Source organism: Pelophylax lessonae (assembly GCF_965119305.1).
Source record: "Pelophylax lessonae genome assembly, chromosome: 12".
NCBI lineage: Eukaryota > Metazoa > Chordata > Amphibia > Anura > Ranidae > Pelophylax > Pelophylax lessonae.
Genome location: NC_138779.1, coordinates 548,740 through 561,868, shown reverse-complemented (window position 1 = coordinate 561,868; position 13,129 = coordinate 548,740). Strand labels below are relative to the sequence as shown.

The 13,129-nt window shown below is 51.3% G+C and overlaps 1 protein-coding gene across 3 annotated transcripts in view; it reads left to right on the top strand.

Annotated features, from left to right (window-relative positions):
* The window catches only part of PRDM2 (PR/SET domain 2), a gene marked incomplete at its 3' end in the record, with an annotated part of 100,472 nt that extends 88,951 nt beyond the window's left edge, over positions 1–11,521 (top strand). For all 3 annotated transcript variants that reach the window (XM_082274482.1, XM_082274481.1, XM_082274483.1), the window contains one exon: positions 7,311–11,521. In XM_082274482.1, coding sequence (XP_082130608.1) covers positions 7,311–11,521 — 4,211 coding nt within the window. The remainder of the gene's footprint in view (positions 1–7,310) is intronic.
* Positions 11,522–13,129: the final 1,608 nt, after the last annotated feature.

The window sequence follows — 13,129 nt, the reverse complement described above, 5'->3', positions numbered from 1 at the left end:
TGCCATAGAACCACCTACCTGCCATAGAACCACCTACCTGCCATAGAACCGCCTACCTGCCATAGACTGCCTACCTGCCATAGTACCACCTACCTGCCATAGAGCCGCCTACCTGCCATAGAGCCGCCTACCTGCCATAGAGCCACCTACCTGCCATAGAACCACCTACCTGCCATAGAACCACCTACCTGCCATAGAACCACCTACCTGCTATAGAGCCACCAACCTGCTATAGAGCCGCCTACCTGCCATAGAACCGCCTACCTGCCATAGAACCACCTACCTGCCATAGAGCCGCCTACCTGCTATAGAGCCACCTACCTGCCATAGAGCCACCTACCTGCCATAGAACCACCAACCTGCCATAGAGCCACCTACCTGCCATAGAACCACCTACCTGCCATAGAGCCACCTACCTGCCATAGAGCCACCTACCTGCCATAGAACCGCCTACCTGCCATAGAACCGCCTACCTGCCATAGAGCCACCTACCTGCCATAGAACCACCTACCTGCTATAGAACCACCTACCTGCCATAGAGCCACCTACCTGCCATAGAACCACCTACCTGCCATAGAACCGCCTACCTGCCATAGAGCCACCTACCTGCCATAGAACCGCCTACCTGCCATAGAGCCACCTACCTGCCATAGAACCGCCTACCTGCCATAGAGCCGCCTACCTGCCATAGAACCACCTACCTGCCATAGAACCACCTACCTGCCATAGAACCACCTACCTGCCATAGAGCCGCCTACCTGCCGAGATCCTTCAAACACTGGGTGCAAATCTACCTAGAAGAAGGCAAATGGGGGGGGCACCCCAAATATTGATTGTATTTGGATTTTTCTCTCAATGGAAATTGTATAATGTGTGGCCGGCCTAACTTTCTATTTTGTTAATTGATAAAAATATAGAAATGTGAAATTTGTTTATCAGTCCAGATACAAATTAGGACAAATTTTTGGTGATTCGGAGATCTGGATGAAATATTTATGAATTTCTATGAAATGCGTTAAAATTCGCTTCATTTATTCGTTTTCTAACGAATTCCAACTTTTCAGAAGAATTAGAATTCGGATCGGTTGAAGAAGGAATTGTGTGTGAAGAAATAGCTGGTTGCTAAGCAGCGGGCCGAGAAGCCGCCTGCCTGCGTCCTTAGCAACCACGAGTCCTCAGCTGTCACCGGGCTTCCCCACCGACAGATGAATGGAAAGAAAAGAATGTCGGCATTGCCCGGCAATGGAGAAATGTAAAAAAAAAACGGCGTGGGGTCCCCCTCCCCAGTCCATACCAGACCCTTATCGGGGCATACACCGTTCTGTGATGTCAGAAGGGGTGGTGCCACCAGGTGATGTAGAAAGGTGGCCCCGCCCTTCCCTATAAAAGAACGGTCATACAGAGGCGCATCCCTGTCGGTGTAAGCGATTATTTTTTCCGGGTGCGGTGGGCGGAGTGATTGATGACGGATCTACATGGGAAGGGGGGGGGGGAGGGGACACTGATTTCATTTTTTAGTAAAGGATTTGTCAAAAGCTGTCTCTGTGTTTTTATTATTTTTTTGACAATTTTCTGGTGAATGGGTAGGGCTACAATGTACCCAATACCCATTCATATGGGGGGGGGGGGAGCGGGATCTGGGGGCCCCCTTGTTAAAGGGGCTTTCAGATTCTGATAAGCCCCTCATCCGCAGACCCCCACAACCACCGCCCACGGTTGTCAGGAAGTGGCTTAATATGGTTCAGGAGAGGGGGGGCCCTTGCTTGTCTCCCCCTCCCCCCTTTTCTTGACCTGCAGGGCAGCATGCTCAGATAAGGATCTGGTATGGACTGGGGGGACACTCTTTTTTTTTTTTTTTTTGGGGGGGGTTTCTCTTAAACTCCATACCAGACCCTACACTACTTTTATTATTTCTCTATTGCCGGGCAATGGCGGCATTCCTCTCTTTTCACCTGGTGACCGATGAGGACTCGTGGTTGCTAAGGACGCAGGCGGCCGTCTTCCCGGCCCACTGCTTAACAACCAGCTATTTCTTCACACAGAATTCCAATCCGTCGATCGATTTTCCACCAATCTGAATTTGAATCTTTCCGAAAAGTTGAATTTGTTTATTGGAAACAAAACGAAAGAAATTCCATAAAGAAAGGAAATAAACCAAATCTTTCTATAAAAAGAAACTGTTAACCCTTCAATTTCCGGAAGCTTTCTTCCTTTGCATTACACCTGCCTAAGACTATTGCACAGTACGGTATATAGTATATACTGTAAGTTTGGGGCAGGGAGGGGGGGGAGGCACATATCCCATATACTGCAATGGCTGCAGGTCAGGTAGAGGGGCGTCTCCCAGGATAGTCTGATGTCAGAAGTGACTCATTGAGATAGCAGAGGGGGAGGGGGAAGGAGGAGACTCATGCAGATAGCAGAGGAGGGGGAGGAGACTCATGCAGAGGGGGGAGGGGGAGGCTCATGCAGATAGCAGAGGGGGAGGAGATTAATGCAGAGGGGGAGGGGGAGACTCATGCAGATAGCAGAGGAAGGAGGGGGGAGGAGGAGGGGGAGACTCATGCAGATAGAGGAAGGAGGGGGGAGGAGGAGGAGACTCTAGCAGATAGAGGAAGGAGGGGGGAGGAGGAGGAGACTCATGCAGATAGAGGAAGGAGGGGGGAGGAGGAGGAGACTCATGCAGATAGAGGAAGGAGGGGGGAGGAGGAGGAGACTCATGCAGATAGCAGAGGAAGGAAGCAGCAGACAGAAATGACACTCAGTGCTCTGGTCTGGGAGAAGTAGACACTATAGAGGGAAGGGCTTTGTTCAGATTTCATGTCTGAGGATTATTTATCTCAGCTGCTTGCCTGGAGTTCAGTAGATAGGGCGGTATTCTCTCTAGGTAGGGCGGTATTCTCTCTAGGTAGGGCGGCAGTCTCTCTAGGTAGGGTGGCAGTCTCTCTAGGTAGGGTGGCAGTCTCTCTAGGTAGGGCGGCAGTCTCTCTAGGTAGGGCGGTATTCTCGCTAGGTAGGGCGGTATTCTCGCTAGGTAGGGCGGTATTCTCTCTAGGTAGGGCGGCATTCTCTCTAGGTAGGGCGGTAGTCTCTCTAGGTAGGGCGGTATTCTCTCTAGGTAGGGCGGTATTCTCGCTAGGTAGGGCGGCAGTCTCTCTAGGTAGGGCGGTATTCTCTCTAGGTAGGGCGGTATTCTCTCTAGGTAGGGCGGCAGTCTCTCTAGGTAGGGCGGCAGTCTCTCTAGGTAGGGCGGCAGTCTCTCTAGGTAGGGCGGTATTCTCTCTAGGTAGGGCGGTATTCTCTCTAGGTAGGGCGGCAGTCTCTCTAGGTAGGGCGGTAGACTCTCTAGGTAGGGCGATAGTCTCTCTAGGTAGGGCGACAGTCTCTCTAGGTAGGGCGGCATTCTCTCTAGGTAGGGCGGCAGTCTCTCTAGGTAGGGCGGCAGTCTCGCTAGGTAGGGCGGTATTCTCTCTAGGTAGGGCGGTATTCTCTCTAGGTAGGGCGATATTCTCTCTAGGTAGGGCGGTAGTCTCTCTAGGTAGGGCGGCAGTCTCTCTAGGTAGGGCGGTATTCTCTCTAGGTAGGGCGGCATTCTCGCTAGGTAGGGCGGCATTCTCTCTAGGTAGGGCGGTATTCTCGCTAGGTAGGGCGGCAGTCTCTCTAGGTAGGGCGGTATTCTCTCTAGGTAGGGCGGCATTCTCTCTAGGTAGGGCGGTATTCTCTCTAGGTAGGGCGGTATTCTCTCTAGGTAGGGCGGCAGTCTCTCTAGGTAGGGCGGCATTCTCTCTAGGTAGGGCGGCATTCTCTCTAGGTAGAGCGGTGTTCTCTCTAGATAGGGCAGTATTCTCTCTAGGTAGGGCGGTATTCTCTCTAGGTAGGGCGGCAGTCTCTCTAGGTATGGCGGCATTCTCTCTAGGTAGGGCGGCAGTCTCTCTAGGTAGAGCGGCAGTCTCTCTAGGTAGGGCGGCAGTCTCTCTAGGTAGGGCGGCAGTCTCTCTAGGTAGGGCGGCAGTCTCTCTAGGTAGGGCGGCAGTCTCTCTAGGTAGGGCGGCAGTCTCTCTAGGTAGGGCGGCAGTCTCTCTAGGTAGGGCGGCATTCTCTCTAGGTAGGGCGGCAGTCTCTCTAGGTAGGGCGGCAGTCTCTCTAGGTAGGGCGGCAGTCTCTCTAGGTAGGGCGGTAGACTCTCTAGGTAGGGCGGCATTCTCTCTAGGTAGGGCGGCAGTCTCTCTAGGTAGGGCGACAGTCTCTCTAGGTAGGGCGGCATTCTCGCTAGGTAGGGCGGTATTCTCTCTAGGTAGGGCGGTAGTCTCTCTAGGTAGGGCGGTATTCTCTCTAGGTAGGGCGACAGTCTCTCTAGGTAGGGCGACAGTCTCTCTAGGTAGGGCGGTATTCTCTCTAGGTAGGGCGATATTCTCTCTAGGTAGGGCGGTAGTCTCTCTAGGTAGAGCGGTAGTCTCTCTAGGTAGGGCGGTATTCTCTCTAGGTAGGGCGGCATTCTCGCTAGGTAGGGCGGCAGTCTCTCTAGGTAGGGCGGTATTCTCGCTAGGTAGGGCGGCAGTCTCACTAGGTAGGGCGGCATTCTCTCTAGGTAGGGCGGTGTTCTCTCTAGGTAGGGCGGTATTCTCTCTAGGTAGGGCGGCAGTCTCTCTAGGTAGGGCGGCAGTCTCTCTAGGTAGGGCGGCATTCTCGCTAGGTAGGGCGGTATTCTCTCTAGGTAGGGCGGTAGTCTCTCTAGGTAGAGCGGTGTTCTCTCTAGGTAGGGTGGTATTCTCTCTAGGTAGGGCGGTATTCTCTCTAGGTAGAGCGGCAGTCTCTCTAGGTAGGGCGGTAGTCTCTCTAGATAGGGCGGTATTCTCTCTAGGTAGAGCGGCAGTCTCTTTAGGTAGGGCGGTATTCTCTCTACGTAGAGCGGCAGTCTCTCTAGATAGGGCGATATTCTCTCTAGGTAGGGCGGTAATCTCTCTAGGTAGGGCGGTATTCTCTCTAGGTAGGGCGGTATTCTCTCTAGGTAGGGCGACAGTCTCTCTAGGTAGAGCGGCAGTCTCTCTAGGTAGGGCGGTATTCTCTCTAGGTAAGGCGGCAGTCTCTCTAGGTAGGGCGGTATTCTCTCTAGGTAGGGCGGTATTCTCTCTAGGTAGGGCGGCAGTCTCTCTAGGTAGGGTGGCAGTCTCTCTAGGTAGGGTGGCAGTCTCTCTAGGTAGGGCGGCAGTCTCTCTAGGTAGGGCGGTATTCTCGCTAGGTAGGGCGGTATTCTCGCTAGGTAGGGCGGTATTCTCTCTAGGTAGGGCGGTATTCTCGCTAGGTAGGGCGGTATTCTCTCTAGGTAGGGCGGCATTCTCTCTAGGTAGGGCGGTAGTCTCTCTAGGTAGGGCGGTATTCTCTCTAGGTAGGGCGGTATTCTCGCTAGGTAGGGCGGCAGTCTCTCTAGGTAGGGCGGTATTCTCTCTAGGTAGGGCGGTATTCTCTCTAGGTAGGGCGGTATTCTCTCTAGGTAGGGCGGCAGTCTCTCTAGGTAGGGCGGCAGTCTCTCTAGGTAGGGCGGCAGTCTCTCTAGGTAGGGCGGCAGTCTCTCTAGGTAGGGCGGTATTCTCTCTAGGTAGGGCGGTATTCTCTCTAGGTAGGGCGGCAGTCTCTCTAGGTAGGGCGGTAGACTCTCTAGGTAGGGCGATAGTCTCTCTAGGTAGGGCGACAGTCTCTCTAGGTAGGGCGGCATTCTCTCTAGGTAGGGCGGCAGTCTCTCTAGGTAGGGCGGCAGTCTCGCTAGGTAGGGCGGTATTCTCTCTAGGTAGGGCGGTATTCTCTCTAGGTAGGGCGATATTCTCTCTAGGTAGGGCGGTAGTCTCTCTAGGTAGGGCGGCAGTCTCTCTAGGTAGGGCGGTATTCTCTCTAGGTAGGGCGGCATTCTCGCTAGGTAGGGCGGCAGTCTCTCTAGGTAGGGCGGCAGTCTCTCTAGGTAGGGCGGTATTCTCTCTAGGTAGGGCGGCATTCTCTCTAGGTAGGGCGGTATTCTCTCTAGGTAGGGCGGTATTCTCTCTAGGTAGGGCGGCAGTCTCTCTAGGTAGGGCGGCATTCTCTCTAGGTAGGGCGGCATTCTCTCTAGGTAGAGCGGTGTTCTCTCTAGATAGGGCAGTATTCTCTCTAGGTAGGGCGGTATTCTCTCTAGGTAGGGCGGCAGTCTCTCTAGGTATGGCGGCATTCTCTCTAGGTAGGGCGGCAGTCTCTCTAGGTAGAGCGGCAGTCTCTCTAGGTAGGGCGGCAGTCTCTCTAGGTAGGGCGGCAGTCTCTCTAGATAGGGCGGTAGTCTCTCTAGGTAGAGCGGCAGTCTCTCTAGGTAGGGCGGTATTCTCTCTAGGTAGGGCGATATTCTCTCTAGGTAGGGCGATAGTCTCTCTAGGTAGGGCGGCAGTCTCCCTAGGTAGGGCGGCAGTCTCTCTAGGTAGGGCGGCAGTCTCTCTAGGTAGAGCGGCAGTCTCTCTAGATAGGGCGGTAGTCTCTCTAGGTAGGGCGGCAGTCTCTCTAGGTAGGGCGGTAGTCTCTCTAGGTAGGGCGGTAGTCTCTCTAGGTAGAGCGGTAGTCTCTCTAGGTAGGGCGGCAGTCTCTCTAGGTAGGGCGGTAGTCTCTCTAGGTAGAGCGGTAGTCTCTCTAGGTAGAGCGGTAGTCTCTCTAGATAGGGCGGCAGTCTCTCTAGGTAGGGCGGTAGTCTCTCTAGGTAGAGCGGTAGTCTCTCTAGATAGGGCGGTAGTCTCTCTAAGTAGAGCGGTAGTCTCTCTAGGTAGAGCGGTAGTCTCTCTAGATAGGGCGGTATTCTCTCTAGGTAGAGCGGCAGTCTCTCTAGGTAGGGCGGTATTCTCGGCACAGAGACGGTTATCTTACATTGTCTTACCTGTTACGGACAGCCCAGATCCCTGACCATGGGGAACCAATCAGAGCAGTTCCTGATCATGTAATCAGTACTGTACACAGAGAAATACATTTTCGTCCATCTGCTAGCATAGAATTATAAATGTGTGTACAGTATATAGTGTATATATAGATAATATAATTATAGAGTTATTGTCCAGCTAACCTAGGCACACTGATGCTGCTTTAAAGGGTTAACCTTATGATGTCATGACTAATGTGATGTCATCTATCGGGGTCCCAGCATCTGAGCACTGACATGGTCCTATATTGGACGAAGCAGTTGGGGTCTCCAGTAAATGTTGATGACATCATTGCTGAGATAAAATGAAGTCTCTTTTCAGAGGTGTTTGGTCTTCTCTGCTCCCGAGATTCACATTTCCATTCATATCTTTCTTCTTTCTTTGCAGCTCCCAATGAAGATGATTCCAAGACTCTGGCTTCCCCAGTCCTGTCTCTAGAACAAACGGCTGTGATTCAAGAAATGGTGAATCAAAATGTCCTTCCAGAGAAGATCTCCATCCCGGCTCTGGAATGCCTGGCATTGCCAGACACCCAGGGTGTGGAAGACACCACGGCTGATTTGGACCTCGCTGATGACCTACAAAGGGATGGATCAGAGCGGGATTCTATTAATCAGGAAGAAGAGAGTGCAGAGATGCTGGATGACCTCCGAAGTACATCTGATGAGACTCCGGAAGGTTCTCCAAAAAAGAAGCCATTTAAAGCCTCTAAACCCAAAGGAGATGTCAATGGGGAGCCGTCTGAGGGATTTATGTTTCCATGCCAGCATTGTGAAAGGAAATTCACTACAAAACAAGGGCTGGAGAGACACATGCACATACACATCTCCACCGTCAACCATGCCTTTAAATGCCGATACTGCGGAAAGGCGTTTGGAACCCAGATTAACCGCAGGCGGCACGAGAGACGCCACGAGGCTGGCCCTAAGAGGAAAACATTAATGGTGTCCTCTTCCGGAGATCTCGGACAGTCTCACAAACATATTATAGACTCTCTGAAGGCCAGTGATGAGTACAGCAGCTCCAGACTGCAATGTAAAATGACCGATTCTGACCGAGAGACCTCCCATTCTGTTCTGTCTGAGGAGAATGGAGAGTCCAGCCGAGAGCTTCATCCATGCAAGTACTGTAAGAAAGTGTTTGGGACTCACACAAACGTAAGGAGACACCAGCGCAGAGTCCATGAACGCCATCTTATCCCCAAGGGAGTGAGGCGAAAAGGTCATCTTCTGGAAGATCCGCTCCTCAAGGCAGAGCAGTCTCCACAAGTGGAAAACATTTATGTAGTAAGTACGGAAGTGGAGGATGAAGGAGAAGCAGATGACGTTTATATCATGGACATCACAAATAATATCTCTGAGAACCTTACCTATTACATAGATGGGAAGATCCCATCAAGCAGCACAGGTACCAGTTGTGATGTCATAGAAGTGGAGGCAAGCACCACCGAGGTCTTAGGAATCAATTGCTTGCTTACTCCCATCAAGGTTGAAGTTTCACAAAACATAAGACCGCTCCAGACTGCAAGCGATAACCCAAATCCAGCGAGTGACTCTTCCTGCAGTGCCATTTTAGAACCAAAAAAGAGGAGAACCGTCAGCCCTCCTTTACTGTCAAAAATAAAAACCGAAGTCGACCTCGAAGCCGTCACTCCTTCCTGCTCCTTGTCAATCCCATTAAGTGTTTCTGTGGGCGATAATTTGCCCTTCCAAAAAGAAAAAAATTTCTATTTGTCTTCAAAACTTAAGCAGCTGCTGCAGACGCAGGAAAGCAGCAAATCTCCTGTGAGTCCATCATTGTTATCAGAGATCCCGAAGCTGAGCCCAGCTGTATCTACCATGCCAACGGGACCCAACCGCTTTAAAAGACGTACAGCTTCCCCTCCAAGCTCCCCACAGCACAGCCCAGCTCTAAAGGAATTTGTCAAACAAGAAGGAAAAACCTCTTTCAGTGAAGGTCCAAAATTACCAAAGCTGGAAAGTCACAACAGTTCACCTGCATGGAGTTTGTCTGGTAAAGACGAAAGGGAGAGCCTAAGTCCTTGTTGTGAGGATCTAAAGGTCACTAAAGAATGGACTTCAAATATATCCTTTGGTAATGTCTGCAACCAGCAACCCTTAGACTTGTCCAGTGGAGTAAAACAGAAATGTGAAGGGAAGGGCCGCTCCCAGGTTCCTTGGGAATCTGTGCTTGACCTCAGCATAGGTAGGAAGCCGGTCTTTGATGCTGAAGGGAAGGAGTACAAAGGGAGCAACTTGTGCATTGGAGTCAAAAAGAAGAAGCCTACCACTTGCATGTTAAAGAAGGTTCTATTGAATGAGTATGATGATTTAGAGGTGCCGGGCGAAGCAGCTTCACCACCAGATGCAGATTTGCTTACCTGTAGAACGGATGGAGGGACACTTCTACCTGAACTTGTTGCTGGCTCAGGTGGTGATGTGGCTCTTTCTCTAGAAGATGCTTCCCTCACTCCAGCTGAGAGCACCTGTACCCCAGTTTGCCAGTCCCCACCTGTCCTGACTCCTTCAGAAGCACCTTCACATTCTCAGTCTCCACAGTTTGTGACAGACACTACATATCCACCGCCTCTTCTTCTTACTACGAATGCTCCTTCCCTCCCGGATTCTTCATGTAGTGTTCCACCCACCCCATCCTGTCCATCCCCTCTATCTGCTAGCACACAATCTCCTCTTCCAGTTCTTTCCCGTACAGCATCACCCTCCCAGTCTCTTTCCCCAACCACCGATGATCCTTCTGGTTGTGCTTCACCTGGTCCTCCTACTCTGTCCTCCTCCTCATCCTCTTCATCCTCTTCTTCTTCTTCCTGTGCTGCCTCGTCCTCCTCTTCATCCACCTGTTCATCTCCTCCTCCCCTGTCTGTGGTTTCATCTATTGTATCTCCCTCTTTAAACTCGGAATCCTCAACAACGGTGTTTGTTAAACAAGAAAAACCTGAGGATGAAGCAGCCTCTAAGGACTCCTTACAGTCAGGTCAGCATGACTCAGAAGGATTTAATAAGGCTTTTGTGTGCAATGTTTGTGAATCCCCCTTTGGGTCTATGAAAGACCTTGCCAAACACCTGGTGGTGCATGCCGAAGAATGGCCCTACAAATGTGAATTTTGTGTGCAGCTTTTCAGAGATGCTTCCCATCTTACAGAACATCGCTCCGTTCTTCATGGAGTGGGGAAGATTTTTGTTTGTTCCTTATGCAAAAAGGAGTTTGCTTTTCTTTGTAATTTGCAACAACATCAACAGGACTTGCATGCTGATAAAGAGTATAGTCATCATGAATTGGAAAGCGGGTCCCTCAGGCCACAGAACTTTACTGACCCAACGAAGGCAACTTCACTCCAAAATCAGAGAATAGATGAGGAACCCATGACTCCGGAGGACGATGGCGAATTAAATGACTCTTCTGAAGAGCTGTACACAACAATTAAGGTTATGGCTTCAGGGGAAAAGTCTAAAGACCCCGATGTACGGATGGGTCTTAATCAGCACTACCCCAGTTTCAAACCACCGCCGTTTCAGTATCACAGCAAGAATCCCCTGGCTATCGGTACAACGGCAACAAACTTTACAACCCATAATATTCCACAGACTTTCTCTACAGCTATACGTTGTACGAAATGTGGGAAGGGCGTGGACAATTTGCCTGAATTACACAAACATATATTAGTATGCGCGTCAGCAAGCGATAAAAAAAGATACACTCCCAAAAAGAACCCCATCCCCCTCAAACAGACTGTGATGCCGAAAAATGGTGTAGGAGTTGTGGTTCTTGAACCTGCTGAGAAAAGTTCGTTCCGAAGAATGGGCCAACCGAAAAAGCTTAATTTTACTCTGGAAATCAGTAAAATGTCTTCAGGCAAACTCAAACTAGGCGCACTTAAAAGGAAAAACCAGCTCATTCACAAAGCAATATTACAAAAAAATAAGAAGGCCAAGCAAAAGTCAAGTCTGCGATTTGGCATGTCCGGTTCTTCTCATGTTTGCCCGTACTGCAACCGCGAGTTCACCTACATTAAAAGTCTAGATAAACACGCCTCCTTCAGTTGTCCAAAAAAGCCACCCTCTCCGTCTACCAAAAAACAATCTCCTAAACCCCACAAAAAGTCCTCCTCTGCCAAGAAACACAAAGCCAGCATTACACGACGCACAGCCGACGCCGAGATACAAATGCAAGCAACAGAAACACATTTGGGAAAAACTCGAGCGAGGAGTGTAGCACCCGCGCCTCCTATCCAGTTACCCACAATTCCTATAAAGACTAAGCAAAGTATAAAAGCTGCCCCTCAGGCCAAGTCCAAGAAGCAGAACTTTCCCATTGTAAGAAACTCCAGCCCAGTCAGAATATCCAAGAGCCAAGCGGCTCAGGAAGGGAAGAAAACCAAGAAAACGCCCCTTCAGGTCCTTCCACCGGCCTTCAGCAAAGCGGCACGAAAGTTACACCTTAAAATGCAAAAGAACAAAATGCTGGCCAAGCAAATGGCAAAGAAAAAAAAGATGGACAAGTTCAGCGGGAAATCCAGAGAAAGGACTGGCGGGCCCCGGACCCGCAGCTCTACAGACGATGGAAAGCAAGACTCCAGGTAATTCCAAGGAAACCTTTCTGATACTCCAAATCTGTCATTTTATATAACGAAGGGCAGGAACCCCAACTGTACAGCAGATTGAGTGCTGGGTCCTTCCTGCCACCCTTTCTATGTGCCCACTATACCCCTCCCCCAACACCGTACATTGATTGCTTTATATGTGCCCACTATACCCCTCCCCCAACACCGTACATTGATTGCTTTATATGTGCCCACTATACCCCTCCCCCAACACCATACACTGATTGCTTTATATGTGCCTACTATACCCCACCCCCGATACCGTACATTGATTGCTTTATATGTGCCCACTATACCCCTCCCCCAACACCGTACATTGATTGCTTTCTATGTGCCCACTATACCCCTCCCCCAACACCGTACATTGATTGCTTTATATGTGCCCACTATACCCCTCCCCCAACACCGTACATTGATTGCTTTATATGTGCCCACTATACCCCTCCCCCAACACCATACACTGATTGCTTTATATGTGCCCACTATACCCCTCCCCCAACACCATACACTGATTGCTTTATATGTGCCCACTATACCCCACCCCCGACACCGTACATTGATTGCTTTTCTACCTGCTGTATTCTATTTGATAAGTCATGGTGCTGATTGAATGTCACTCGGTCCTTCCTTCTGGAGAAGGCCATTGCTTCATGGAAGGAACATTCTAGAAGTGTAATTCTTGGTCTGAGCAGCAAACTCTCCTGTTTGTTAGAATTGTGAGCGATGTCCGCTTGGCTAAATATGCCTCAAACCACATGGACCCAGTACCCGGGAGATGGGATTACCCAGGAGATGGGAGTACCCGGGAGATGGGAGCACTTGGGAGATGGGAGCACTTGGGAGATGGGAGTACCTGGGAGATGGGAGTACCTGGGAGATGGGAGTACCCGGGAGATGGGAGCACTTGGGAGATGGGAGCACTTGGGAGATGGGAGCACTTGGGAGATGGGAGTATCCGGGAGATGGGAGTACCCGGGAGATGGGAGTACCTGGAAATTGGGAGTACCCGGGAGAGGGGAGTACCCGGAGATGGGAGTACCTGGGAGATGGGAGTACCCGGGAGATGGGAGTACCCGGAGATGGGAGTACCGGGGAGATGGGAGTACCGGGGAGATGGGAGTACCCGGGAGATGGGAGTACCCGGGAGATGGGAGTACCCGGGAGATGGGAGTACCGGGGAGATGGGAGTACCGGGGAGATGGGAGTACTGGGAGATGGGAGCACCGGGGAGATGGGAGCACCCGGGAGAAGGGAGTACCCGAGAGATGGGAGTACGGGGAGATGGGAGTACTGGGAGATGGGAGTATCGGGAGATGGGAGCACCGGGGAGATGGGAGCACCGGGGACATGGGAGTACCCGGGAGATGGGAGTACCCGGGAGATGGGAGTACAGGGGAGATGGGAGTACAGGGAGATGGGAGTATCGGGAGATGGGAGCTGTCTGGCATGCTGTGGTGGGTGGCTGTCTGGCACCCTGTGGTGGATGGCTGGCTGGCACCCTGTGGTGGGTGTCTGGCTGTCTGGCACCCTTTGGTGGGTGGGTGGCTGGCTGTCTGGCACCCTGTGGTGGTGGGTGGCTGGCTGGCAC